The sequence below is a fragment of the Odontesthes bonariensis genome, chromosome 21 (assembly GCF_027942865.1).
Source record: "Odontesthes bonariensis isolate fOdoBon6 chromosome 21, fOdoBon6.hap1, whole genome shotgun sequence".
Lineage (NCBI taxonomy): Eukaryota > Metazoa > Chordata > Actinopteri > Atheriniformes > Atherinopsidae > Odontesthes > Odontesthes bonariensis.
In genome coordinates, this window is record NC_134526.1 from 24736920 (window position 1) to 24764220 (window position 27301).

Below are 27301 nucleotides of genomic sequence, written 5' to 3' on the forward strand. Positions count from 1 at the left end.
CGTTGCATTGACACCATTGGACAGCAGCAAATTAACAACGCGAAATGTGATTGGCCGTTATTTCTCTGGAGCTGCTGGCTGTGCAATGGTGGCGCTTCTTACTACTCTCACACGGTGATATGGAACATGTAAAGCAGGAGACATCTTGGTGACGGAAGGCGATGGTATCTGCTGTCTGAATACTTCAAATTATTAATGATGGAAAGACTTTTATGTGAGAATTTGTTCGTCGATGCCCCGTTCAATGGACCCAGGCACCACTGACGGTACATGCACCATATTCAAACTAGGCTCCTTATTCTGTTGAAGGCTGTATTTCCTTTTAGGTTTGGCAGGAGTTGTGATTACAGAGTGTTATGTAAAAAAACAGCTCCCCAAGAAAACCATCAAATATGGACGGGTGGAGACCTGTTGTTGCCTTGGACAATGACCGATCCAGCACCGAAGGGGAGTACGTGCTGGAGCGGGGACCCGAAGGGGAGACCCGGGAAGAGGATGACGGAGAGCAGCGGTGCCAAGGGGAGAGGATGGACGACGTTGGCGCTGCTGTCGGTTTTGGTATAAGTGGGATAGGGGAGGGCAAAGTGGTGCTGGGCCGAGTCGGACAGAGAGACGACAAAGAACTCAGGTACCTGCACTTGCTGTGGGAGCCCGGACGTGGGGAGCTTGGCCCGGGTGGTGTAGCGAGCAAGCTGGGGAAGATGACCGGGAGTAGGGCCAGGCGGCACCACCGAGCTGTGCGGGGCGTCGGTCCTATTGGTAAAGATATTTATGGTGAGGATACAGATCATTTGAAATATAAGCATGACATTTGTGTGTACGATATTCCACGTGTACGTGGTTAGTTCTTATAGTATGAACTCGTTACATTAGAATATATTGTAATGTGGATCAACCCAGACAGTAAAGATATAACTGACTAAACTGTGGTACTATGTAATTCAACATATGACATCAGGTTACTGTCTAGAATCGTGTATCTAAGCCAATAACTGTGATTTAAATGTGCTATTATGATGCCAGTTGCTCATTAACCCCACTTAACAGCAAGTGTTCCTGTAAATTCCACCTCTCTTTGCTCTGTCCTGTTCGTGACATCATAAAGCAGCATTTACATCCCTGTCATTTTGAATATCTTATCTCCACAGCTGCGAAAAGACTGAGGGAAGCAGCCAACAGCAACGATATTGACACAGGTACGAGTGGTGGGTTGATGCAGCAAATGGCCTCGCAAGTGGCGTCAGAAATGGATGATTAATTAATTAGTTCATTTATTTTCAACAGTGCGAAAGATCCTGCAAGATGACATAGACCCCTGTGCGGCAGATGACAAGGGAAGGACAGCTCTTCATTTCTCCTCCTGCAATGGCAATGATGGCATTGGTAGGTCGGTGACCGCCCATTTCAGACACTCGACCCCTCTCCATTCACCTCTCTGTGACTGATCGTGTCAGCTTCATGTCTGAATGAGCGACCTGGTCACTTTTCCATGTCAATTGCAGTGTCAATCACAAGGCCTTTTCACACACAAGATGCTTGACATTAATGGCTTTATGAGTATGTTAAATGGGATGGGATTATGTCATTCAGAGACTGATCGCTTGCCCGTTAATGTTCCTCAGCCTTTATTAAAGGGTTAGTTCGCCATTTTGCACATTAAGCCCTGTTTTTAGGTAGTCTGGGGTGAATTATAGATGTTCTGATCACAATTTGGACATTTGGTGCTGAACGGAGCATTTAGGTATCCACTGCTGCAGCCCCCCCCACCTTTGCATTGAGTCAATGACCACTCAAGCAAACAATCATAAAACGGCATTAAACTTTCGTTTGAAAAGACATGGAACTCACCGTGTGGTCAGCGGTGGACAGCGATAAATTGACCCGAAAATCGCAGTGAAATGTGCCTTCTAACAGTTGTTTAAGCATTTGGTGGACCTATTTTTCCGGACACCGTTGAATAGCAGCAGCAAGACATCCAGCGACATACAGCGCGCGGAGTAATACTAGTCAAACCAATACAAATCAATGAAGACGGGCAATAATGGTAATATAACTTCTCTGGAAGCGTATTTTGCGGTGATTTTCGAGCCAACGTATCGCTGTCCACCACAGACCACACGGTGAGTTTCATGTCTCTGCAAACGAAAGTTTAATGCCGTTTTATGATTGTTTGCTTGAGTGGTCATTGACTCAATGCAAAGGTGGGGGGGCTGCAGCAGTGGATACCTAAATGCTCCGTTCAGCACCAAATGTCCAAATTGTGATCAGAACATCTCTAACTCATCCCAGAATACCCCCAAACAGGGCTTAATGTGCAAAATGGCGAACTAACACTTTAAGACACGCCCCGCAAAAGTGACGACGAGAGACGTGAGACTCGACAGTTTTTAAAGTGCGGCATTGAAGATACCTAATATCCTGGTTGCTTTGTCAGATTAATTGTTCCACGTGGCATAATAGTAAAAAAGTGGCAAATTGGTGCGCGGTATTCATGATAAAATGTTGTGTTGTACACTCCGAGTGAATAAAGGAGAGTTATGCACCCTGAGGTTGGTTATTGTTCAAGGCTGTGGCTGCTGTTTGCGATGCTGCGCAACAGCGAATTCATCTGCGTTTTTCCATTGAATAAACTTTTCACTAAAACGCTCTTCTCACATTACAGTGCAGTTGCTGCTGAGCTATGGTGCTGATCCCAACCAGCGAGACAGTCTGGGGAACACCCCTCTCCATCTGGGTAAGGGAACAGCCGCTGTGACCTGCAAACCACGTCGCACTGTGGTCAGTGTTGCGTTGGACTGCAGTTTCACTGAGCTGCTCGAGGCTCACATCTGTAAAACTGAACAGACACGGAAATCGCATAAATCCACACTTATTTTTGCATTTTGTTTTATTTCAACCTGTGTTCTTGCAGCGGCCTGTACCAACCACGTGCCTGTAATCACCACATTGCTGAGAGGAGGTGAGTCCATTGTGGAAGAGTTCCATTTTTTTGTGCCATAGTCAGCTGACAATAAATGGAAGCGAAACCATTTTTAGATCTGGTGTCATACCTTTGAACTCTACATGTAAGAGTTGGTTAGCTGTCTGTTCTTCAGAAGAGGCTCATACAGTCATGTAGGGAAAAAAAAAACTGCGCCTTCATTCTCAGGTGTTATATGTCAGAACATTAGAAAACTGGTTCTTACAGGTCTTAGAATTCGGTAAATACAACCTCAGGAAAATGACAATACGTGACATTAAACGGTATACAGGGTCTATTAAAGCAGAAGTTTTGGCAGCATTCAGGTGTGGGTTAACGCAGTGCCTAGGAGGAAAGACATCAGCAACGATCTTAGAGAAGCAATCAATCTGGGAAGTATTATAAGGTCATTTCCAAACCATTTTGAGTCTACAGAGAGAAAGATAAATCACAAGTTGAAGACATTCAAGACAGTTTCCAATCTTTCCAGGAGTGGACATCCCAGCAAGTTCTGTGCAGACTGTGCAGTGTTCAGAGAAACTGTGAAAAACCCAACAGCTACATCTCTACAGGCCTCAGTTAGCATGTTGAATGTTAAGAAGGAGAATGATTGCTTTGAGTTTTTGCTGCTGAAGGTGGTTCTTTGTCATGTGTTGTTGTTCATCTGGGGTTGTATTTACCCAAGTCTAAGACCTAGTAAGGATCAGATGATTTTCAATCGTCGTTGTTCAACAAAATACTTGGTTAATCCTTGCGATCTGAACCAACTGCCAGGAGTTTTCTTCTGTATAAAACACTTGCAAACATAGTTACTTAAATAGTCATAACAATGCAGCCATATTGCAGTTATAAACCCGTCAATTGATAACCACAAAGAGAGAGATTTCTTACTGTTTATCTTAAGGAGCTCGCGTGGATGCCCTGGACCGAGCTGGCAGGACCCCGCTGCATCTGGCGCGCTCCAAGCTCAACATTTTGCAGGAGGGAGACTCGCGCAGCCTCGAGACGCTGAGAGGGGAAGTCACACAGGTAGAGAAGAGGAAAAACTTGTCACGTATAAGTAGTTTTACGAGCTTACCGGTAAACTCGTAAATGATGAGTTGTCCATCTGACTTATTTTCTTGCAGATTATTCAGATGCTCAGAGAATACCTGAACCTGATGGGCCAGAGTGAAGCTAAAGAGAGGCTGGAGGACATTTCAACTCAGCTGCAGCACACGCGCACCAGAGAGCAGGTGAGAGCTACGAGTGGTTCTGAATTTTTTTTTCTCGTGTAACTTCATATTGTATGTGCACGAGCCAATGATTTACAATGAGGTTGTTTCATTTTGTCATGCATAATTGTCTCTTTTCTTTTCTTTTTCTTGATCTTTTAGGTGGATGAGGTGACAGACTTACTGGCCAGTTTCACATCACTCAGTCTACAGAAGCAGAATTTGGGTGATAGGTAGAAGAGAAACTGCACATGGAGCTGAAGCCCTGCTGCTTGCCAAGCCATCCAAGCCTCTGCTTCTCTATCGTCAGCCATACAAGCAAAAGTTGGACCATTACGTTGGGACTGCCTGTTCCAAACTTATTGTTTAGCTAAAGTACTGCTTTATTGGACAGTTGTACACCTTGTTATTTGGTAACAAAGTTATTGTTTTCTTGGTTAAATTGAAACAGACCTCAACTGTTAAAATCAAGTACTGTGGGTAAATATTGGTGGAAAAGTGATTCACACGTCAGCACTGAAGAATAAAAGAAACCCTTAAGGATAAAATACATTGAGAAGGGAGTGCGAGTAGAACAGACGTTAACCCGCAAGTGGAGCAGGACCATGGCTTCTTTTCTTTTTTGTGAGTGTGAGCATTTGAGTCGAAATGTTGCGTTTGTGTGTACACGTGTTCTTTTATTTGCCTGCCATTAATTGAAAAGCTATGTGATATGAGAAATGATTTACCAGTTTTAACTGTTGCATTTTTGGTTTTCTTATCAACTGCATATTTGTATCGTTGCCTTCTTTATTTTATTTTATTTTATTGCACGTTATGTTTCTATGTGACCTGTATTGTAAAGAAAAAAAAAGGATGTTGTTTGATTGTTGTTGAAAATGGATATGAACCAATAAATCAATATATTTGGCTATATTTATGCAATATTGTCTTTGATTTGGTGAGATATAGAAGGCTTTTCTTATAATTTCCTTTTATCCTCATTTCATTATCAACATTAAATGTGAACACCTTTGTAGCTGTCATTGTGGAGAGTGAATAACCACAGCATTAGCTATGGTAATACATTGGTAGTATGGCTACTTTTCTTCCGCGCTGATTGGCTGCATTCCCAAAGCCCCGCCCCTGCTCTTTAACGAATTGTTGTCTGCCGATAACAAAGATGGCGACCGGACCCGCGTAAATTGGGAGATTCCATTGAGGTAGTAAAATTTAATAAAAGCATATTTTTTTTTACCTCTACGTGTTTGTAAACTAAACACGCTATAAGTCCAGAGCAGAATAAAATATGAACATCGTAGAATGCATGTCGGCCGCAGTGTTCTGTCTACTTGAGGCGACTTCGGCCTAGCTGTTTAGGTAAGCCTCCGGGTTTCCTCAGCCGGCTTCACTGGCCAGCTGAGCGCAAACTCGGCGGATCGAAGTCATGTCATGGAAATGTTGGGAAAGCTAGGAGAGTCAAAGTGAATAGAAAAGGGGTGTGTTTGTGCATCTTTCCGAAAGTAGGCGGGAATTTGTTTAGCCATCATTTCTGTACTGCTTTTGTATGTGACACAATTAACCATTATTGAAATTATCGTGCTAATAGTATTTTTCCCTCATATAGCGGCACCCGTTCACTTTTGAACGCACCCAGGTTACTTTCAGTGTCTCTGCTGCTTCGGGTGCCCGGTGTAGGGTGTTGGACTAGCCAAACACAACCCATCACCTGTTTAGACAAAAGCCAGAAATGTCTTGGGTTTTCAAACCTGGGCCACGCACTTCAACGATCACCACTCTCAGCCGTTTTTTGAGTAAATTGAGCAGATTTTTTTTATTTTTCATGCATTTAATTCTCGTCTCATGCCGTTTGCTTAACAGGTCAGCATCCTACCTTTCATGTTGTCCAGAACATCCCACAACAAGTAAACGTGTGAACGAAGGACAGACCATGGCATATGAAGAGATAAAGGGTAAAGAAGGAAGTGTTCATGTCATTCTGTAATGTAGCCCAGCTGTTAAAGTTCTGTGCAGACTTATTAAACATTTCCATTTTTAAACTCTGAAATAAAAATAAGGAACATTTAGTTGTTTAATACAAGTATAATTGCAACAGGTGCATATGTAACAAGACCCAATAATACTAAAACTAACTTAAATACAGCTTTTCTTAATGCATATGTGAACGTAACAATCAGGTTTTTCCTGGTACGGTAAGATTACTGACTTTAGTTTTTGTGAGTTGTAGAGATGGGGATGGAGGGAGACAGAGGTCTTGTTGCCGGTCGTAGCCAGAGAGAGAAGAGGAGGTCATACAAGGATTTGTTACGAGAGGAGGAAGAGATTGCGGCTGAGGTGCGAAAGACGTCCAAGAAACGACCGAAGGTAAGTTATCTTTTCTCAGTGACTTAAGACACAGTGATAATGCTCATTACAGTGTTATAAATACAATTCTGTCAATCTAGGATTCAGAACTTTTCATGCTGGGTGGGGACTCTCACAAAAAGAAGAAGAAGCATAGTGATGACTACTATTACAGGGGTAAGGAGGTTATATGGTTTGAAACGGGGGGGGGGGGGGGGGTAAAGTTTGATGTTCAAAGATTTCTTATCACTAACTGTATTTCTTTCTTTTGTTTTCCTCTCCTTATCAGATCATGACGGTTCAGGTCCTCCTCCCCATAAGAAAAAGCACAAGTCTGCAGACCGCTCGCCTCCTCTTTCTTCCTCATCGTCACACCCGACAGATACAGCGATGGGCCTCTTGCAAGCCATCACCTCTCCTCTGGCCACGGGTTCAGCCCCCAGCCCCCACTTGCACAAAAAACCCTCCTACCCCTCCTTCTCCTCGCACTCTTCCAAAGACCGCAAACGCGAGAGCGGCGGCAGCGGAGGTGGAAGCAAATCCAGCCACTCCTTCTCGCACTCCCGCCCCTTGACGTCCTCGTCATCTTCCTCCAAGAAGCACTTGTCCTCCTCCTCAAAGTCGTCTCTGTTTCACGGTGGAGCTCCCAAAGAGGAGCCCTTGACTCTGCGTGAGGCGGACGGACTAAAAATGAAGCTCATCATGTCACCAGAGAAGGAGGAACCAGAAAGCTTCCCGTTCATGCCGCATTCTTCCAAAGGAGGTGTGAAGAAAGAGAAGGATAGAGAGAGGACGCAGCCGGTAAAGTCACCCAAGAAGAAGCTGCAGCAGAGCAGAGACCCGCTCCCTGTAGTGGGGAAGGAGGTGGAGGTAGAAGGTAAGATAATCCTGAATGATGCAGGACGCAGGTTTAGAACACAGTCAGTTTAGATTTCCTTTCGGATACTTTTAGCTCGATGTTTTGTTGATTAATGTTCATTGCTCTTTTCCACAGGTCATTATGGCGGTGGCATGGGAGATGATAGCTCTTCATCTGGGGGAGAACTGGAGGCTGGTGAACTGGTTATAGACGACTCATACACACACTTGTCCAAAAAGAAGAAAAAGAGTAAGAAAAGCAAGAAGAAAAAGGACAAAGAAAAAGACAGAGACAAGGATAAAAGTGGGAAAGACAAGAAGCACAGCAAAAGTTTGGGAGGTGAGTTTTACACAGAAAAAAACTCAGCAGGCCTTTTTTCAGACCTGTTGAGAAGCTTTTTTCTGAAGAAATCAGAGAGCAAAAGATATAACCAAGCAACTTCAGGCAGTGTGTACCCGCTGCAGGCATTGTGGGCGTGCTTCACTGTGCACGTTTTAACGGGTTGCAATCTCAGACCCATTTTTCCGCCTGATAATAGAAACTGACAAATTAGTAAATTGTGTTTTTATTAGAAATTCTGTTGTATTAGAACAAGAGCAGAGATAGGAAGACAGAAGTCATCAGAATCAGGTAGATTGCTAATACTTGGTGTTCCAAAGTACTATTTTGAATGGTATAATAGTAGTTATTCGTAGAAAATAGATGCAAGTTTCTCGTCCGTATTCTTTACTCACAAATGTGCGCACAGACCCAAAATAGAATTCACCTGTTGTGCAAATAACAAGCCACTGGTTTCGAGTAGGAAAGTCTCAGACCCTCGAAGAGCCCGTACAATGAAAGTGGAAACACTAATAAGCTTCCCCCCCCCCATCTCTCGGACCTTCATCGTTGTCTGACTTTCACCAGACTCATCAAGAAGCCACGGTCACGGTCACTCCCATCCCATCGTCACCCATAGCGCCGTTGGTCCAATGTATGCCATGAGCAAACCCATCACTCCACACCACCAAGGCAACGACGGAACGACAGAGAAGAAGAAGAAGAAAGAGGATAAAGAGAAGGAGAAACACGAGAAGGAGAAAGTAAGGCTCCGTTTCTTTTTGTCTTGGCAGCTGAAAATCATCAATTTTGTCTTGGGTGACTAAGTCGTTTTTCCCTATTTTGTTGGAACTGTTTTGTCCGTGTCCAGCCCAAGAAGAAGAACACGACAGCGTATCAGGTGTTCTGTAAAGAGTACAGGGTCAACATAAATGCTGAACAGCCTGGACTTGGTGAGTTAAAGTTTGCTACATGATATCATTTTGTGTTCACACAGACATCGTTCCTCCAAAAAGAACTTAAAGTCACTGTAAATGTGTGTGTGCGTGTGTCTCATTTGTAGATTTTGGTGAGCTAAGCAAGAAGTTGGCAGAGGTGTGGAAGGCAATGCCCGAGAAAGACAAGCTGGTGAGTTTTTGCGTCATCCAGTTAAATGGAACGTCACTGCAGTTGTTTGGGTGTGTTGAACGTTGCATTGTTTTTTTTTTGTCTGCAGGTTTGGAGGCAGAAAGCTCAATATCTGCAGCACAAACAGAACAAAGCCGAGGCCACCACGGTCAAACACAAGCCCTCCAGCGAGAGCAAAAACAAAGGCATGTCTGACTCTGGCTGGGAGCTTTCAGATGACTGATCAACTCTTTATTCCCCCCCGAGCTTGGTTCTCATTGCTCTCGTTGTTTTTGTCTCTTTTATCAAAGTTGTCGGAACAGGAACCGGGATGGTGTCTCCAACCAGAGCACCTAGCACCGTGTCCCTGTCCCCAGCTAGAGTGCCAGATGTGGACCCCATCGATGCAGCAGCTCACCTACAGCTGCTAGGAGAGTCCCTGTCTTTGATTGGGCATCGTCTACAGGAAACAGAGGTGAGTTTCTGTACTTGTGTTCCCCCCGCATTAGTAAATATTGGGGTGTAAAGATTCGTCAGTACACATAAGAACCCAGTTTTAACAATAGAGAGAGTTGCATTAAAACACAGACCTCTGGATTAAATAAACTGGATGGCACAAAGTACAACCTGTATTTCCCAGTTTATTGCTAAAGAATTACAAACTTACAGTAACATATCTGATACCTGTCTCAAAGGAATATACAGCAGACTGCGCAGAATCAAACCGAAAAATGTATCCTCCCAAAATCGTAGCTTAACCCCATGTATCAAATCATCTTGTCAGGGAGGGGTTCACATCCCCTGTGTTTCCATTAATATGCAATGAGGTTTGTAAGGCATGTGACTGATGCTTCCCTGTGTTAGGGGATGGTGGCGGTGTCGGGGAGCTTGTCTGTTCTTCTGGACTCCATCTTGTGTGCGCTGGGCCCGCTGACCTGTCTCACAGCACAGATACCGCAGTTAAACGGGTGCCCTCGAAATGTCCTGGTACGGTATTAAGATTTATTAGAGTATCAGAAGTGATAATCCTCCTATCTGCATAGAATCTCATCAGTGTTAAGTTCATTTTGATAGCTGATTCCTTAAAAAACGTTCCTTTTGTCTTCTTCTTTTTCCTGCCAGTCAAATACGTTGGACAACATCGCTTACATCATGCCTGGACTTTGAGTAAAAGGATGATCCCGAATATGGAGGAATGAGACGTCAAAAGTCAGCAAATTTGGACCGGAGGGGTCCGCTGCCGGAGAGGCGTTTGGATTTTAATTTAAGCCACTGTGTTGACGTTTGAAACTCTGACATTTCTAGTATCGACCTGTTTTTTAAAGTGTATTTTTTAAGGAAAAAAAAAAAGTCTCACAATGTTTTCTAATCGCTGTATTTTTTTAGAACAATCGTTTTACCGGACACTTCTGTCTATTTCGGCGCCTCAGCTTGGTTTCATTGTTACTGTACAGCCCTTTTATGAATGCGTGTGTGTGCGTGGACGTACTGCATTGAGCGACTGCGAGTGTTTGTTCAGCCGTTAAAGTGAGACTGTAATTTTATGACCGTGCGTCTGTGTTTGGATTTTTTTTCGTTTTCTAACTGAAATATAGACAACATTTTTAGCTGTGGCCGTTGGCTCCTGATCAGTGTAAGATAACATTTGTCACGCCTGCCAAGTTTTTCTTTCACCATGTTTAAACTACTTGTTTTATAGATTGAATATTTTAGTGTACAGCAATTTCGATTTTGATGGTTTCAAAAGGGGGGGGGGGGTTAAAAAAGCTGTTCCAATTATTCACTATCAGGTTCAAACTGAAAACAAAATGTCAACATTAAAATATCTGTTTTCCAAAGGTCCCCTGTGTTCAGAGGTTGAATTCTACAGATTTTGGTTCGCTGTACTTTTTTTGGGGCGTTTTCAGGTCAAATTGTCAAACTTATTGGCCCTCATTTATCAAGCCGTCGTAGAAAGCATCGTAGATATGAGCGGAGAACTCGTCGTACGCAGAGGCTCAAGTGAGATTTACAGAACATGCGTACCACACCAATCCCATCGTAAAACCGAGCGGCTGTTGATAAATCCGGCGGCTGAAATCCATCGTAATGATCCTAACCACGCCTTCTACAAAAGGGGGTTGAGAGGCCGCACCTCTAGAATTTGCGACATGGATAGACGAAAGGCGGCAAAGAAACGCTGTCAACAGCGTTGGTGATGTAAATCGCAGACCGGACGAGTTATGTATTTTCCCCTACTGTGATGGTCAATAAAATGTGATAAACTCCAGATTAAATGAAATCTAAAATTGAACGATGTTTTACTTTTTCTCCAATAAGATCAGGAAGAAGTGGTCCGATATGAAATTTGCCACCAAAGAAGGTCGCAGCTCTCCGACGCAGCATGTCACAAACGGGGGAGCTCCGATCCAGGTTTGGATTTGAGTGCCTTGGAGGAGAGGGTGGCTGGCCTGATCGGAGCTACGTCTTTTTTCCTTGAATAACAGAATTCTTACCAAAAGTCAGAATCGCTGAATAAGTTCCTCTCTCCTCCTGAGCGCTCTTGGCTGTGCAGGCTGGTGGTAGGGATCTCTGGGTATGGGGTCCTCTGGATGTACATCTGGAAATGGCACTCCGCATGCAATAATAATATTGCATACCTTATCGGGCGTATATAGAAGGGTTCCCCCCGCAGCCGAGAGACAGATCCACCTGCCCTTTAGGAGCCCTGTACACCTCTCCACAGTGGCACGCGTACTATGCGCAGTGTTAAAGCGCCTTTCCTGTACGGCTCATAAGCCACTCATCATTTTCCCGAAAGAAATCCTGCCGGTCCCGGAACACTCTCTCGCGCCTGATGCGCGCGTTCAGGTCCTCTAACAAAGCCAGATCTGCCATCGTTTCGCCATTACCGCGCCGCTAGAATCACCTCTTAAATAGGCGGTTGAATAATGAGCCATCACTCTTCCAATTACGGAGTTGTCCTTGTTTAATTTTTTTATTTATTTAATTTGCGTTTATGTTTATATTTATGTTGAAGTCAAATAAAACATGGGCCTTCTTTGAAGTGATAAGTCTGTAATTTTAACCTAGGGATTTGTTGCGACTCATGAGGCACGCACTAGTGACGCTGCTGTTTGCTATTGCAGTCACCGCAAGTCAAAATGGAAAAGTGCGTCCACTGCTTCAGACCTGTCGTGGCGATTTAATCTTTCCTGCGCTCACGATGGATTTGATAAATGCCAACCTTTGCGCAGAAAAGAACGTACACACGACCTACGCATTTTTTTCGTCTTACGCAAGTTTGATAAATGAGGGCCATTGAGTGGAAGTTTTGAACAGGCGTCAACACATCCGCACAACAGATGGAGCTGTGTCCACCTTTGCGGAGTCAGAGCAGCTGACTCAGCCAACAGGAATGAGGAAGCCTCCTCATCCCGTTTCTACAGCAAATACCATAGGGCAAATACGACCGCGAGCAGGAGCAGAAAATGGCAACAACTGCCTCACACAAAGGTAAGTTGGATGTTTAGTTTAGTTTTTTTTTAACACATATAATGTCTCTGAAGTTGTAACAGGAAGACACAATAGTAAAAGAAAAAAGTCAGTGGGCGCGGTTCACTGCTGCCTGTTTTAAGTATTTTGGGGTTTTTTTGTTCGCGGTTGGTAATGAGAAGAAACGGCAGCTGCAAAGGGCGCTGCCACTTCTCGGAAAAAAATTCAAAGCGATTCTGAGCACACGAGGTGATGACACATGAGACAGCACAAATGGCTATCGGAATAAGCGGCTGGGTAACAACAGCTGGCTCTGTACCGTGACGCGCGTGCAAAGCAAGATGTCAAAACTAAAGTAGCCTAAACAGTCGGGGGTGGACGGACTTCGTAGCTCCGTCAGAATGCACCGCTTTGTTTGAGCGGTGTGTGGCCCCCCCGGGACGCCGTGAAAAGGCGTTCATTTCAGCTTGTGCTTTTCAGAGCTGAGACTGGTGGTGCTGGGCCCGACGACAGCAGGAAGCAGGCCGGCCGTCTGCTCCATCCTGAGCCTGCAAGACAACCAGCAGGGTGCAGACGGAGCCCAGGAGTGCAGTAAACACAGAGGCGAGGCTGCCGGCAGGCCGGTAGGAATGCAAGAGCAAAAAGTTTTTTCAATCTTTTTTTTTTGTCATCATGCATATTACACACTGTGCAAATGTCTGAAGCCACCCCTCATTTCTTCATGTATTGCCGGGAAAACAGGAAATTTGCAGAAAATTGCAAACATAAATGAAATACACAGGGCCGTAACCAGGATTTTTCAAATACCGAGGTCAAATATTGCGATAAATCTTATTTGACAAAAAAACATCCTAATTAGTTGACTTTTTAAAATACAGTTTGGAAATGTGAATAAACAGAGGTAAATCACAAGCCCATCAAGGAGGTGAATATGTAGGTGAACAAATTTATTATAACAATGTGATCACAAAAGTAGAGTATTTGAGTGAGTGAGTGAGACTCAGTTCTTCCCCTTTCTTCCTCTACTGACTCTCTCTCTTCAACTCCCTCATTCTCATCCTCTCCTGTGTCATCTGTTTTAAAATATCATCATCAGCATCACCATTAATATTATTGTTATTATTAATATTACATTATTATTATTATTACTATTGTCACCATCATCACCATGCATGTGCATGACCCACTAAAAGGTCAAATGAATGAGTTGGGTTATTGGTCTAACCGATGTGCAAAATTTTAGACACCATTGGCAATAAAATCCAAATGGTTCATTAGGAAGAATGCAATCGTTTTACCTAAGTAACTGGTTGAATCCAGCCACTAAATTAACATCGTAGAATGTGCCAAACAGACCACAAGATGTTGGCTGTATTTTAGATGTATATTCTCAATTCAATCCATTCACTCAACACAGAGAAGACATAGGTATCATGCTGGGCCTGACAACTAGCTAAATGCTGGTAAAACTTGGCTTCATAATGCACCATGAGCAGCACAACTAACCTCAAGATTGTGTCATATGAGAGAGTACACGGGGTATTTAATTCTGTTATTTTGCCCCGTGTGCATCATCAATTGTTTTAAGTTCCTCATGTTAAAGGGTGTGTGCTGAATATTTAGACCTACTACTCCAACGAACACTTTAATCGGCAGGTATAGGTTATGTCCGCTGTGCATTCATGGTACGCGTGCTTGCAGCTGAAAGCTATTTCAGACCTCACCCAGCAACAAGAAATTCTGTTTTCTGATTGGCTGAGAAATTCTATTTTGTGATTTGCCGATGGGTTGCTAAATCAAGACGGCTGTACCAGAGCTATAGTTCTGAGCTGTACGAGCGCATAGTAACCTGCCATTGACTCGTTTATAGTATAGGCCATTAGAATTTCTGTGCGACGAAGTTGATCATTTCTCAGCGTGAGAAATGGCATGTGTGGCGTGTGAGCGTGTGAACTTGTTGAAATGCGTGTGTTTCACGCTCATTGCGTGAGACTTGAGAGCCCTGAAGCCATATAGGACTGAACAAAACTGTAGCTAGTGAGGCTGAATGACCACTAGCCACAGTTGGCACAAAACTGTCTAGCTCTGATTAAAAAAAAAAAAAAAATTTAGCCTAACAGCCCAAGCTGTGTCACGATTCCCAACAATTCCATTACAGGTCGCTACTTTTTTTTTTGGAAAATCGAATTGAGAGAGAGATTTGTGTGCAGTGTGTTTGTGCCGACTGGAAAACGAAATCCTAACCAAGGGGCTTTGTGACTGTTGCTTGAAATGCTGAGAACAATGATCTAGCATCCTCCTATTCCTAGCTGCGCTTTGAACGCATATGAACATTATGAACTGTCACTCATTTTCAATTCAATTCATTTTTATTTATATAGCGCCAAATACAACAAATGTCATCTCAAGGCACTTAGATAGTAAGTCCAATTCAAGCCAATTGGAATTCAATTAATTAATAATAATCATAATTCATAAAATAATCCAATTCGTTCATATAGAGCCAATTCAAAAACTATTTCCTAGCTAAGAAAACCAACAGATTGCACTGAAAACTTTTGTTTTTCGGTCCAATCTCCCGGCCTGAGGCGACTGTGGAGAGAAACGACTCCCTTTTAACAGGAAGAAACCTCTGGCAGAACCAGACTCAGGAAGGGTGGCCATCCGCCTCGACCAGCTGGGGTTTGAGAAGACAGAAAGGGGGGGAGGGCCTGGCGGCGGCGGCACTGTAACACCATTCAAAGGATATCTGTTGGAACAGGGAAACACGAGTTAATGACCACAATAATATCACATATACATAAAGAGAGTAAAGTGAGGAAAGGTGTGACAGATGAGGCCCCCCAGCAGTCTAGGCCTATAGCAGCTTAACTATGGGATGTTTCAGGATTACCTGAGCCATCCCTATTCAAGGTAAACACAAGAAACTTGTGCTAACGAAAAAATAAATAATAAAATAAATAATAAAATAAAGGACCAGACTCAGTGAGTAATTCCCTATACTCCCTATATAGATCTGCTCCTTACACCACAACAACCATCTTTTTACAGCCACAAGCTACCTCAGCCTCTCACCAAGTGCTCTCATTCTCACTGGCGATTGGCGAAATGAACTCACCTCCTTCTCTCTTTCTTTTCCCCTGGCCAGTTGGCTTTCCAAAGCTGAGTTTAGTTTGTTTAGTAGATTTCTTCATCTTGCTTCCATTTCCTAGCTGACTTTCGCGTCGAAGCTGTGTAATATGATAAACATGTTTCCAATGGCGGGTGGCGTAAAAAAGAAAAAAAAGTCGGGTGGCGTTTTTCCGCTCAGTTTTAAAATATAACGTGATGATAAAGGGATTATGTGGAGTTTATTTTCAGAAAAACAAATGAGAATGCATGCTGATCTTTCCACCAATCAAAGTCAGAACGATTTTCATCTTATATTAATTTGACATTTCTCTGAATAAAAAAATTTTAAAAAATTAAAAAAACACCGGGGAAAATACCGAGGTCATGACCTGTGTGTCCTCAATGCTGGTTACGGCACTGGAAATACAGTATATAATGCACATTTCTTATGAGCTTGAAAGTCATTACTTGGTCTGAACTCCTTTATTCTCCAACACAGCCTGAACCCTCTTAGACAAGCTTTCTGTCATTTCTTTAAGTAGTCTTCAAGAATAGTTCTCCAGGCTTCTTGAAGGACATCCCAAAGCTCTTCTTTGGATGTTGGCTGCCTTTTTGTTCCGTTCTCTGTCAAGATGATCCCATACTGCTTCGATAATGTTGAGGTCCGGCCTCTGGGGAGGATTCATCCCTCCATCAGACCTGTTGCCACTGATTTTCTGTCCACTTCTTGTCCACTTCCCGTTTCTCTTCCTTAAGAATGGCTCCTTGACAGCCACCCTTCCATGGAGAGCATTTCTGATGAGGCTTCAGTGAACATTAGATAGATCAACTGAAGGTCCAGATGCATCTCTCAGGTCCTGTGTCAGGTCTTCGCCTTTTCCCTCTTTCCTAAGGACATTTCATTCAGTTACTGTATATCTACTGTAGACAGTTTTTTTTTAGGCATGACACTTCTGCTTTTGTCTTCCTCTTGTCCGCTTTCCTCAGATTTTTTTTTAAGGACACTGCTAAGATTTGCCAAGTTTTCAGCTAATAGCTCTTTGTTAGTGTATAAAATACAAGTTTATGTCAAACAGTGTTATCTTTGGTTTCTTTGTGACAGGCAAAAGTGCCCCAATATTCAATTTAAGATTTATTCTTTGCTAAGGTGTTTTGTAATGTGTATTAATAACACAAATTCTTTCATTTGAGTTTAGCAAAAAAAGATTGTTCATGTGGCATTTATAAATAAATGAGGAGTGGCTCAAGACTTTTCACATGACTGTAAATGTTATGAATAGATGTATTTGTATATTAGCTCATATAAAGCTGCTTTCAGCTGGTTCAGATTATAAAATACAAACATAATTGCATGCAGTGGGCCCAGGCTCTGAATGTTTGTGAGTGACTGGTGGACTCTTTAGGGGTCAATAAGGGGATGCAACACACCAATCGCATCACATAGATAATGAAAAGTTAAACCCCGGGTTTTTGAATTGAAGCGGTAATCAGGATTTAAGAGAAAATTAGAATTTAAAAAAACGATCATAATGTTTTAACTATCATAGTTCTGCCAATTCTCTGCAGGTGGTGGTGGTCTCGAGTCCAGCCTGGTTTAGTTCAGCCTGCAGCCCGGAGGAAAGGAAAAAACACATATCTGCCCTCATTGCTTTGTCCAGCCCGGGGCCACACGCCTTCTTGCTCTGTGTCCCCGTGAACCGTCCAGCTGATGGTGAAGCCAAGGCAGTGGATGCACTAAAGCAGCTATTTGGTGACTCTGCAGTCAACCAAAACACCATTGTGCTCTTTACCCACACCGACGAGCTGGAGGAGGACGAGCAGCTGGAAGAATACCTCGTCACCTGGCGCAAAGACCTCCAAGAGCTGGTAGAGAGATGCGGCGACCGCTACCATACCCTGGAAATCCGCAACGGAGGACCGGAGGAAGGGCAGGCTGTGGAGGAGCTGCTGGAGAAGGTTGAGCAGGCGGTGAAGGAGAGTGGGAACCAACACGTCAGCTGCCCTCTCTACCAGGAGGCTGAGGAAAGGCTGAGAGAGAGACAGCTGGAGATTGTGAGGCAGAGGACGAGAGAGGAGCCGGGTGAGGAGGCATCCCCCACAAACTCACAACCAGACGCGGCAGAGGAGGAGATGGAGGCGGTCCGGGAGGAGGCCGAGAGGAGCATCGGTGATTTTGATGTGGATTTAGATGGTATTTTCTCTTCGACCAGCATCTCAGCTTCTTCCCCAGCTCCCTCTGTTCTGCGGGGCCTGTGGGAGAAGCTGAGCGGCTGGATTAGGTGGCTGCCCTCGCTGGTCAGAGCGGAAGCCCTGTTGGGGGCCCTGGTCGGCCTGTTTGTGGGAGGGCCATTTGGAGGTATGGTTGGGGCGACTGTGGGTTCCGTTGCTACTGAAGTGGGGCAAAGAAAAACACAGAAAAATAAATGAGATACACTCTCAAATAAATGCAGGAAGTTTGCACCTCGACACCATTTAACTTTGCATCACTGAGTTATGAGCTTGCCGGCAAACACCAGTCGAAATAGTATTTGCAAGCTTCTGCACAACTGCATGAACACGACCTCCAACGTCATTAGCTTTTCACATTCGCTTTCTGTCTGGAGAAAGAACATCACCGCATTCTATAATAAGAACCTTTCCTTATCTATGAAACACAGCGGCGATCGTATCATGGTTTGGGCCCTTTTTTTTGTTGCTGCATGGAATAAGCTGGTTTATTGGAACAGTTACTTGCGTAATTACTCTAATAATTCAGGTTTTGCTACAGTCGTTGGCTGGTTTGGATCATCCTCTAGTGTTACTTGGAATGTCTTTTTTCTTTTTTTTTTTTAAAGTTGGTTGATTCGTCTTGATAGCTCTCCTATCAGAGTTGGAGATATTGTCTCTTTAGCGGCTGGGGTCTTTATAAATTTTATTATCTGGTGTTTGGTGAGTTTTTGGAAGCTTTTTTTGTCTTCTCTGACCATTAAGTGAAATAGTGACAGCGGATGATCCCACGTGGCTTTGTCACTATAACTGTTGAAACAGCACAGTGTTTGTTTGTTTCTTCATAGAAAAAACTGATTATCAACTAAGCTAACCAACACCCAGTTTCCTGTTTCTCACTGCTTCGATTCCGACTGATCCCTGAATAATTTATTATCCTTAAAAGCAGCTGTTTTTCAAAGCGATACACTGGGCCTCCGCTTAGACCAAACTTGGTGACTTGCTTTTGTTCAGTTCCTGGATGCCATGTAGGATCACTTTGTAATCTGGGACACCTGCATTAGACTGTATCACCTTATATTACGCTTGCCAATTTCAACCAATCAATCAATCAATCAATCGAGTGTTTCGTCGTGACAGATAAACCACTTCTTGGTTTTTGAAGATGGGGTGTGTAAAGAGTTGAAACGCTGTATTTAAAGAGGCAATAACAAGAAGAATCCACGAGGTGGAGACATTGACCTCTGTATGGGCGGGTGTGTGTGTGTGGGGGTTAAAGCTTTGAGGTAACAGTGTGATAATTATTTACTGCTTACCAAGCAAATAAAAGCTGCTGATTTAAGTGCGTTTCATTGTTACATTTCTTGAGACGTTTGAATGAGGACTTTCGTGTAATAAGAGGCTACGCAGCGTGAAACAAAGATTAACCTTCTGCATGTATTCTTTTGTCTTGGATGTGTTTTTTTTTTTTTTTTTTGCAAACGGAATCAATCGCGCTGATATGCAGGGAGCAGATGTAGATAGCTGCGTTGTGGGGAACTAAATGGCGGGACCCGTGCCGTGTTTCCCAGCCGTTCTCCTCCTTTCACAATGGCAGGTTACGGCTCTGATGCTGATGTAATTGATACTCTGCTAAAACCGTCCGTCACAACCCGTCCTTACATCTTTCTTGTTCGCTCTGTGTCTCTGCAAGCTGCCGGCGGCTCTGCCTCAGGAACAGCTAGGCGTTTCCGAATGTGGGTGGTCCGGCCCAGGGAGGGAGGGAGGGAGGGAGAGAATTAGCTCAGCTCTCGTGTTTCCCAAAAAGAGAAGGGAGAAGGGAGGGGAGGGACATGAGAAAGAGAGAGTGAGGGAAAGAGAGAGGCAGCGAAAGCGAGGGATAGAGTCAAAAGCTCTGGGAATACATCTGTCTTCCAGATGTGCCTCCTCTCTCTCTGAAACGGGGGAGAAAAAAAAGAGAGAAGGTTTTAAAAGTAAAGGAAAATTGGTGCTAAACAGTTTTTTATTGTTAGGGATTACACATCCAGCATGGACTACAGTGTACAGTACAAACTGCAGAATCCAACCTCGAGCATATGCTGCCTTTTTTTTCTTCCCCTCTCTCTCTTTAAGAAACGGCAATGAAATGGCACACCAGACCCCTTGAAGTTAATGTATATGAAAGAACACCTGTCCAAATATTATTCAGTCTCACTAGATACACATCACACATAAGACGGCGAGCGCAGTGATAGAGTTTGAGCTGTGGAGAAAAATAAATGAAACGTTTTGGAGGGGAATTTGTTTCTTCAGGAGGAGGTGGGAGACGGGAGTATCTCGGAGCAAAAGAAGCACAAATCAGGGCCCAGTTTCCATGGTGTCACCTCTGGGACCCCGAAAAGTCACCAGGACAGAGGGATGCAGACTTGATTTGTGCCTGTGCGCACGATCGGAGCCAAAATCTGTGCAAACATTCGAGGGAATCAGCAGTGAGCCATCATTAACTCACAGACTGGAACTTCTGCTCCTCTCCCTCAGAGCAAAAAATGTTGTTGTAAGGGCCTTGTGGTCCCTCGTCGGATTGGGGGGCCGTCCGCCGAGAGACACAGACGCCGCAATATTTTTTTGTTATTATCGCGCCCCATGGGCTGGAAAAAGACAGCAAACCAAAGGAAAATAAACAAGATGACACACTCTTTCCTGAGCAGCAAAAAGGCGGTTTCTCTCTGCCCGGTTTCCACGGTAACATCACATTATCATTAAATCCCCCGAATTATGACGGTGAGTGCGAGGACATTTTTAATCTGCTTTTTTTTTTGGGAAAACCTGGCATTTTCAGCACGACTTCACGTCTGAACTCTGAACTTGACAGAAATGGACAGAATTAAACGGGGTAAATGAAAAAAAAACTATTTTGAAGTGTTGGAAGGCGGGGAACGTAACAAAAGTATATCTACAAATCACCTTCGAGTTTTACTAACAAAATATTCGACTGAAGAAATGAGTGAAAAGAAAGGGAAAAAAACATTGGAAAGCTTTGTGTGACATGCGGCATTAGAATTGAAGGCTACTTTAATGGGTTCGTAGCATGTCGCGTGCAGTGAACCCTCAAGTGACAGACAACTATAAAAGAACACACAGTTGGTGTAAATTGAAAGAACACGAGTCGCCTCATCAATACTTGTGAACATTCCTCAGCAGACGATCTTTCTATCCGTCTCCCAGAGCTGCTTGTGTGTGCCAGCGAGGTCCAACAGCCGCCTCCTCCTCCTTTCTGGGAGTGCTCGCTGCAGGCCCGCTCATCTTTTTCCTATTAGTGCTGTTTTCATGTGCCCTCCTAGCGCGAGCGTGTGTGGCTGCATTTGTTTATGAAGCAGTGCTCGCCCCCATCCGGCTGTGCGTGTCCAACATGGATTATGCAACAAATCCACGCAGAATACGGCATGAGAGGAAATCTAATCACAAAGCGTTTCCTTTCCCTAGTTTTCTCACATTAAAGTGGGATTAGTGTAGTGCAAAGAAAAAAGAAAAAAAAAGGAGTGTAAAATGGATCAAAATGTTTGACACATGAGCTACGGCACGAGATGAAAAATTTAAGTCCAAACAATTTTTCTTGCCCCCCCCTGAGGTTTGCCCATCACACCTTTACTTTGCATCAATGTTCCAAATGTGTTGGAAAAGCTAATAAACAAAGAAAAATATTCCCGTGTGCAGAAAGGAAATGTAACAAAAGAGGCCATACAAAGAACATGAAGTTCAATTAAGAAAAAATGTGGATAATTCATTGTAAGTATTCCAAACATTTTTTTTTTTTTTTTCTAGAATGGATTTTAACCCTGGATGTGATGTTTTTAACACTGTTTGATCAAGTTTACGTCTTTGCTGCCGGTGGCGTAAACGACACCCCATCTGTTCTGAGAACTGCTCTTTGAATCGGTGGATTTATTGTTTTCCAAAAATTGATCTGTTCACAGTACTGTGGAAACGTCTTGCGCCACCTCTACAGTTCTTAAAGTATTGCCAAGAAAAATTCAAAACGGGTGCAAACGTAATTGTGCATACAGGACATAAGGATACGCGACGCGATTTTAACAAGCTTGAAAGTCAATATTTGGTCTCGCCACCTTTGTTTTTTAGACAGAGCCTGAACTCTTCTGAGAGGAGCTTTCGCACCGCACACCCTGCTGAGATATGCCAAGTTTTCAGCTAATAGCTCTTTGAAAATAACCTTGGTTGAGAAATGCTCTTTACTGTCTCTCAAACTGTGTTATCTTTGGTATTTTCAGAGAATGGAGCCAAAGAAATGGGAACAAACAATGTGCTTCTGCAACAGACTGTTAGTGACAAAGTGCCTAAAGATGCGAGTTGTCTGTTTAGTGTAGACACTGCACTGGTTCATCCCTGGGTTGGGTCCTTTTAAAAAAAAAAACAATGCTTGAATAATTCATAAATCAGTATTAAGTGGCTTAACAAAACAAAAGAATAAAGAAAGGGAAAAAAACAACATATTCCTCTGGAAATAGTAACAAGGACTGGACTGTAAATGAGTGAAAAAGCAGCCTTTGTTCAAAGAAAAACTTTGAAAAGTCCGGAGAACTGTTGCTGAAGACCACTTTAAAAGACTAAAAAAAAAAAAAAAAAAAGCCTGCTTGGAAGCAAAATATAAAGAACTGAGGGGTGGCTCGAGAGTACTGAACATTTAGCTGTTTTACGTGTTTACACGAGTTTAACTACTGTAACTATATATTCCGGATCAGGCCACAAATTTTTATTATTTTTTACTTTTTTAGTGAAGCCACTCGATATGTTACACTTGCCCCCGAACAAACACTAAAAAAAACAAAAAAAAAACTTCTGGCTGGAAATCACAGCGTTTGAAGTTTTTCCACATGAAGCAAAAAATGGAATCGATAGAAATGATGTGCATTATAGATCAACATGCACAAAATGATTCTAATTTGTTCTCAGAGGGAGCAAAAAAAATAAATACCCACACACTTTTTTCTTAAATTTAGAACACGCTCTTTTGGCAGAGGAAATGAAAACAGAGTTACAAACCGTCCGGTCCATGTTTCCACTGCACGGAGCAAGGTGTAAGCACAGGCAGGAAGCAAGAAATACAACAGGAAAGAAGCCCCCAGACAACACGCATACAAAATCACACACAGCTGCTGAGGTTGGGCCCTCTCGGACACACACACACACACACACACACACAGGAGCAGCTGTTCATATACCAGCAGCTGAAGTGATTCTGGGGATAGAAGAGGCTTGACTCACACGGAGGTGCGCTGAATGAACAGACCGACATGAGAGTCACCCTTTGTCCCCCTCGCCTGATCTGAGCCCAGCAGTCCAGATGTGACGGAGCAGTTCAGAGGAGGAGAGGAGACAGACTTGGATGATGCTCCGCAGTTCTGGTTCAGTTTTTCTCTCCCTCTTTTTTTCTCTTTTTAATCGATTTATGTATTTCGCTTGCCGTCATCCATCTAGTTAAAAGAAGAAGAAAAAAAATCCAACTGCTGTTGCCACATCTGTGTCATTTATTTTCACTCGTGCAGCCTTAACATAGGTTCTGTCATTTGGATCGCAAAAAGGCATCTGAGCTTAACTAATACACTGTGGCAACATGTCAGAATCAGATGAGGCTAAATGAGTTCCAGTCTGACTCTGTTCGCATGCCAAGGGACAGATAAACTGCGAGTCGGAGGATAAGGTCACCGACTCGTGATTCAGCCTACTGTGAGATGCATCAAAGCAACTAAGTGGAGGGATGAGGATGACAATTACATTAGGGAAGGGATGAAGTGAGCCATCATGCAGCCTGAAGAACTCTGCGGGAGGCCGTATTTAAAGGAGTTTTCTTTTTCTTTTTTTTTTCCTTTCTGAGTTGTGGTGAGATAACGTGGCATGAAAGCAGCAGAAAAAGCTGAGGCTCGGTTAGTGTGACAGCTCTGAGGAGTTAGCAGCCTCACGCCGCACCTCCTGCAGCAGATGGGCTTTGAGGTCTCTGGGAGGGGGCTTCAGTCAGAGAAGACAACTCACTCCTTGTGGAGCTGTGGCGCGGGTGCTGCTGGATGGCCCCTGAGCTTACCATAATTGATGAATAGTGTGGTCCACATTAAGTGACATGCGCCGTTGGCTGTAAGTGGGTGCGATGATTGGGGAGCCTTTTGAAGCCGGGGCCGTGAGCTGTGTAAAGGACACCAGCCTGTGGTTTGGTCTCAGCCTCGGCGCATACACTCGAAAACAAACACACACATGCGCCCATGTTACCCTTTGGTAGTATTATGGGGTTTTGGGGGAGGTGACTGTATTATTCCTGCTGCAACACTGGCTTAATTCAAGGCAGATCTGACCCGAGTCCTGCTCCTCCACTCCTGCTCTATTGGATCAAGTCTTAATCCTGCACTCACCACATGAATGGGAGACACAAAGAGGAGCTGCACTCGCTCCTGCCACATACATCAAATGTCACTCAGGTCCATATGCTGTCATGCAGCTTATGATGGGTATCGGCGTGTCATATGAAAGCTGAAGGAGCTTATAATGGAGGCCTAGAAAGACCAGAGCCGGAGACAGACATGCAGGAAAATTGGAGCCACATCTTGCACAGATACAGTGGGCTTATGTGCAGTCAACCTGGAACTGATCTTCTGCTGCCCGGTTGTTTTCGCAGATCCGCAATGTCGACACATCCTCTGCCAGGAAAGCAAGCGGGGCTGACCCGCGACACCACTTCAGAGTCGCAGCACACAAAACAATCTCTAAATAGGAGTGTCTTAGGAGGCTCTTTGGCGAACAAACTCAAAACACCTCAAAACAACACTGGGAAGCATCCAACTTCTGTTCCAGCAACACGAACCCCCCCCACTCTCAGCCAAGCACATAATAACTCACGCTCAAGGGCCCGTTATTGTCATATCTTTTCAAACGACGCCAAACCCAAAACACACTCCACTCACACACGACCTTGAGCCAACAGAGGGATGCGGGAAAAGCTTTCCAACGACTGCACACACCACACAGCTGATCGCAAGGCTGAGGAACCTGCGGTGGGTTCAACGTTTGGTGCGTGTCATGGTCCAGCTCCCACACAGTGGAAACACAGAGGCCCCCCCTGATCCCTACTGACGCCCCGAGGAGCAGACATGCCCTTCAATCTCCATCCGAAATGAGAGACAGGCCGTCGGTGCACAGGGATGGGCCTCTGATTTGTTCTGTGGTCCCTTTGAAAGCATGCATCCTGCAGAAAGTAGGAGAGGGAAACATCCAGTAAACAGGACATGCAGGATGAAGGCAAAATAAGATTAAGATGTGCAGCAGCAGCTGCAGTGGCTTTGCATTGTCCCAGAGAGGGCAGTGAAAACAATGTGGAAATGATAATTTACATGCCGTAACCCTGGGTGCTATCGATCTTCTTTTTTTCTTCCTCTTAAAAAGAGAACGAAAGGAAGAAAAAGAAAAAAGCTCCAATAATCTAATCTCCTCCAGAAGAAGAGCGCCAGCAACTATATGAAAATAAAAAGACTTCAATGTCAAAAAATAAATCACTCGTGCTTTTGAACACTGTTTTGGAACGAATTTACTAACAGTGATCAAAGAACACGTCGAATCCCCTCCATAACATACTTCTACAAATGTGTTTTAGTTTGTGCACAAGCATGGGCCAGAGTGAGTGGAGTGTGCGTGTGTGTGTGTGTGTGACAAATCGTGAGAGAAACAGACAGATTGTGGTGGCTTTGATGTGAACTCAGAGCTCAGTCCTCAGAATAGATACGAAGAGGGGAAAAAAAACGCAGTATCCTAGGACAAATGTCTGTGCAAACCACTACAGTGGAAGAGTGTGTGGGAAAATGTGTGTGTGTGTGTGTCGGGTGCTATGACTGGCAAATGACTGGCAAACATTCGTTCCTGCGTGCAGACTATCGACATGTCAATCACGAGGAGCGATGAAGCAGAAAGAAATATTTTTTTTTGCTCTCGAACAACCTCAAGCCGGGCAGACAACCGACACGCCTTTAAAGGGAAAGAAAACTGGCCCCACCACATCTAAATCTCGCTGTATTCCTTTCTCCTCACAGGAAACTCTTGTGATCAGAACTCTGCCACCAATATGCTCCCCATATGTCCGAGTTTGAGCTTTTTGTTTTAGAGGAACATGGCTCTATCTGTCCTGAATATTAAAGGGAGGGCTGTCTTTGTGAGAGTGCTGACAGGCCGTCACTTAGCGCTGTAATGATGACTCTATCATAAGTACATGCGGCAGAATAAGGAAAAAGGGGCATAAATCAGTGATTTAAACCCATATTTTCTGATGCAGCACTTAGCATCCCCATAAGCCACGTTCCAAATGTCTAATTTTAAGTGGATGTCATTCCTCACTGATGAATATATCTGGATATAAAATATTTTATTGGTTGACCCGTGATTCCTTACTTTTGGTTTCCTCAAAGTTTTGGAGCCATTTCGTAATTTTTGCGCAGCATAAAAAGTCTTGAGACACCTCTCATTTCTTTATATATTTCCAGCAAATAGGTGCAGTGATTTATTTAAACACGTGGAAACATAGATGAGCATACAATTACATATGGGGCAAAAAAAGTTTTTCTTTTCTAATTCTAATGAGCTTGAATGTCAATATTTGGTCTGAGCACCTTTTATTCTTCAGCACAGCCTGAACCCTCCTAGACAAGCTTTCTTGTCATTTCTTTAAGTAGTCTTCAGGAATAGTTCTCCAGGCTTTTTGAAGGACATTCCAAAACTCTTATTTGGATGTTGGCTGCCTTTTTGTTCCCTTCTCTGTCCAGATGATCCCACACTAGGGGTGCCGTATAGCTGAAAAGGCACCCCACATACAGAGGCTGTAGTTCCTCTACCCAGCCGGCCTAAGCTCCAGTCCCTGCCTGAGACCCTTTGCTGCATGTCTTCCCTGACTCTCTCAGCCCCCTTTCCTGTCCACCTACAGTCTAATAAAGGTCACTTACACTCAAAAAGACATTTAAAAAAAAAAAGAAAAAGGGGGGGGATCCCACACTGCTTCAGTAATGTTGAAGTCCGGGATGGGGAGGATTCATCACTCCTTAAGAACCGTTGCCACTGATTTTCAGCCTAGTTCTTATTTCATTTGGTGTATCTCAGTTTTTTCTCCTTGTTTGTCAGGTGAACAGGTCTGGGTGTTCCCCTGGACAACAGACAGGATTGGAAATGCAATACAGAGGGTATTTACAGTAAGGGACAGCGCAGACTCCTTGAGGAAGCGTCGGTACTTTAATGTTTGCGGCAAGATGCTGTATATCTTCCGTAAGTCAGTGGAGGAGAATGCAATCAGTTTTGCAGTCATCTGTTGGGAGCAGCTGCATCAGATCCAGTGACTCAAAGAAGCTGAACATGATAAAGAAGGCTGGCTCTGTGCTTGGGTCTGCTCTGGAGCCCCTGGAACTGACTATGCAAATAAGAATGCTGCAAAAACTGATCAACTTAATAAACAATGCTGCCCTCTACATAACATAGAGATGAAACAACAGAGTGTTCAGTCAGAGGCTTCTTCAGCTCTGCTGCAACATAGAAAAATCCCTTTTTTGGGATTAATAAAGTATTATTTTGTATTTTATTCAATTAATTCTAATTCAGTTCAGTAAAAAATGGCTTCTGTTCAGTCACTTTTCCATGGGGACCATATCTGATGAGGCTTCAATAAACAGTAGATGGATCATCCCTTCAGTTAGGCGC

General features: G+C 43.8%; 3 protein-coding genes across 3 annotated transcripts; all 3 read left to right on the forward strand.

Annotated features, from left to right (window-relative positions):
- Positions 1-98: 98 nt before the first annotated feature.
- On the forward strand, positions 99-5088 carry ankrd54 (ankyrin repeat domain 54). Its single transcript, XM_075454501.1, has 9 exons — positions 99-266; positions 371-774; positions 1149-1196; positions 1285-1383; positions 2663-2734; positions 2912-2959; positions 3864-3988; positions 4087-4194; positions 4336-5088. Exons 2-9 carry the CDS (start codon positions 393-395, stop codon positions 4408-4410), a joined length of 957 nt encoding a protein of 318 aa, XP_075310616.1. The 5' UTR covers positions 99-266; positions 371-392; the 3' UTR covers positions 4411-5088.
- A 231-nt stretch (positions 5089-5319) lies between these two features.
- Positions 5320-10642, forward strand: hmgxb4a (HMG box domain containing 4a). The gene is made up of 13 exons (XM_075453164.1): positions 5320-5375; positions 6034-6125; positions 6401-6537; positions 6618-6693; positions 6806-7393; positions 7511-7714; positions 8282-8457; positions 8565-8646; positions 8757-8821; positions 8910-9006; positions 9112-9275; positions 9665-9787; positions 9923-10642. The coding sequence occupies exons 2-13, from the start codon at positions 6104-6106 to the stop codon at positions 9965-9967; spliced, it is 1779 nt and encodes a 592-aa protein (XP_075309279.1). The 5' UTR covers positions 5320-5375; positions 6034-6103; the 3' UTR covers positions 9968-10642.
- Positions 10643-11951: 1309 nt separating this feature from the next.
- Positions 11952-18932, forward strand: LOC142370732 (GTPase IMAP family member 7). Its single transcript, XM_075453165.1, has 3 exons — positions 11952-12295; positions 12755-12897; positions 16952-18932. Exons 1-3 carry the CDS (start codon positions 12271-12273, stop codon positions 17810-17812), a joined length of 1029 nt encoding a protein of 342 aa, XP_075309280.1. The 5' UTR covers positions 11952-12270; the 3' UTR covers positions 17813-18932.
- Positions 18933-27301: the final 8369 nt, after the last annotated feature.

Bases quoted from the DNA above. Each gene is read 5' to 3' on its own strand.
- ankrd54 (XM_075454501.1), top strand. From the start codon at position 393: ATGGACGGGTGGAGACCTGTTGTTGCCTTGGACAATGACCGATCCAGC. The intron at 775-1,148 runs GTGAGGATACAG...TTATCTCCACAG, and splicing joins TATTGGTAAAGATATTTATG to CTGCGAAAAGACTGAGGGAA. The intron at 3,989-4,086 runs GTAGAGAAGAGG...ATTTTCTTGCAG, and splicing joins TGAGAGGGGAAGTCACACAG to ATTATTCAGATGCTCAGAGA.
- hmgxb4a (XM_075453164.1), top strand. From the start codon at position 6,104: ATGGCATATGAAGAGATAAAGG. The intron at 6,538-6,617 runs GTAAGTTATCTT...CTGTCAATCTAG, and splicing joins CGTCCAAGAAACGACCGAAG to GATTCAGAACTTTTCATGCT. The intron at 7,394-7,510 runs GTAAGATAATCC...TCTTTTCCACAG, and splicing joins GAAGGAGGTGGAGGTAGAAG to GTCATTATGGCGGTGGCATG.
- LOC142370732 (XM_075453165.1), top strand. From the start codon at position 12,271: ATGGCAACAACTGCCTCACACAAAG. The intron at 12,296-12,754 runs GTAAGTTGGATG...TGTGCTTTTCAG, and splicing joins AACAACTGCCTCACACAAAG to AGCTGAGACTGGTGGTGCTG. The intron at 12,898-16,951 runs GTAGGAATGCAA...AATTCTCTGCAG, and splicing joins GCGAGGCTGCCGGCAGGCCG to GTGGTGGTGGTCTCGAGTCC.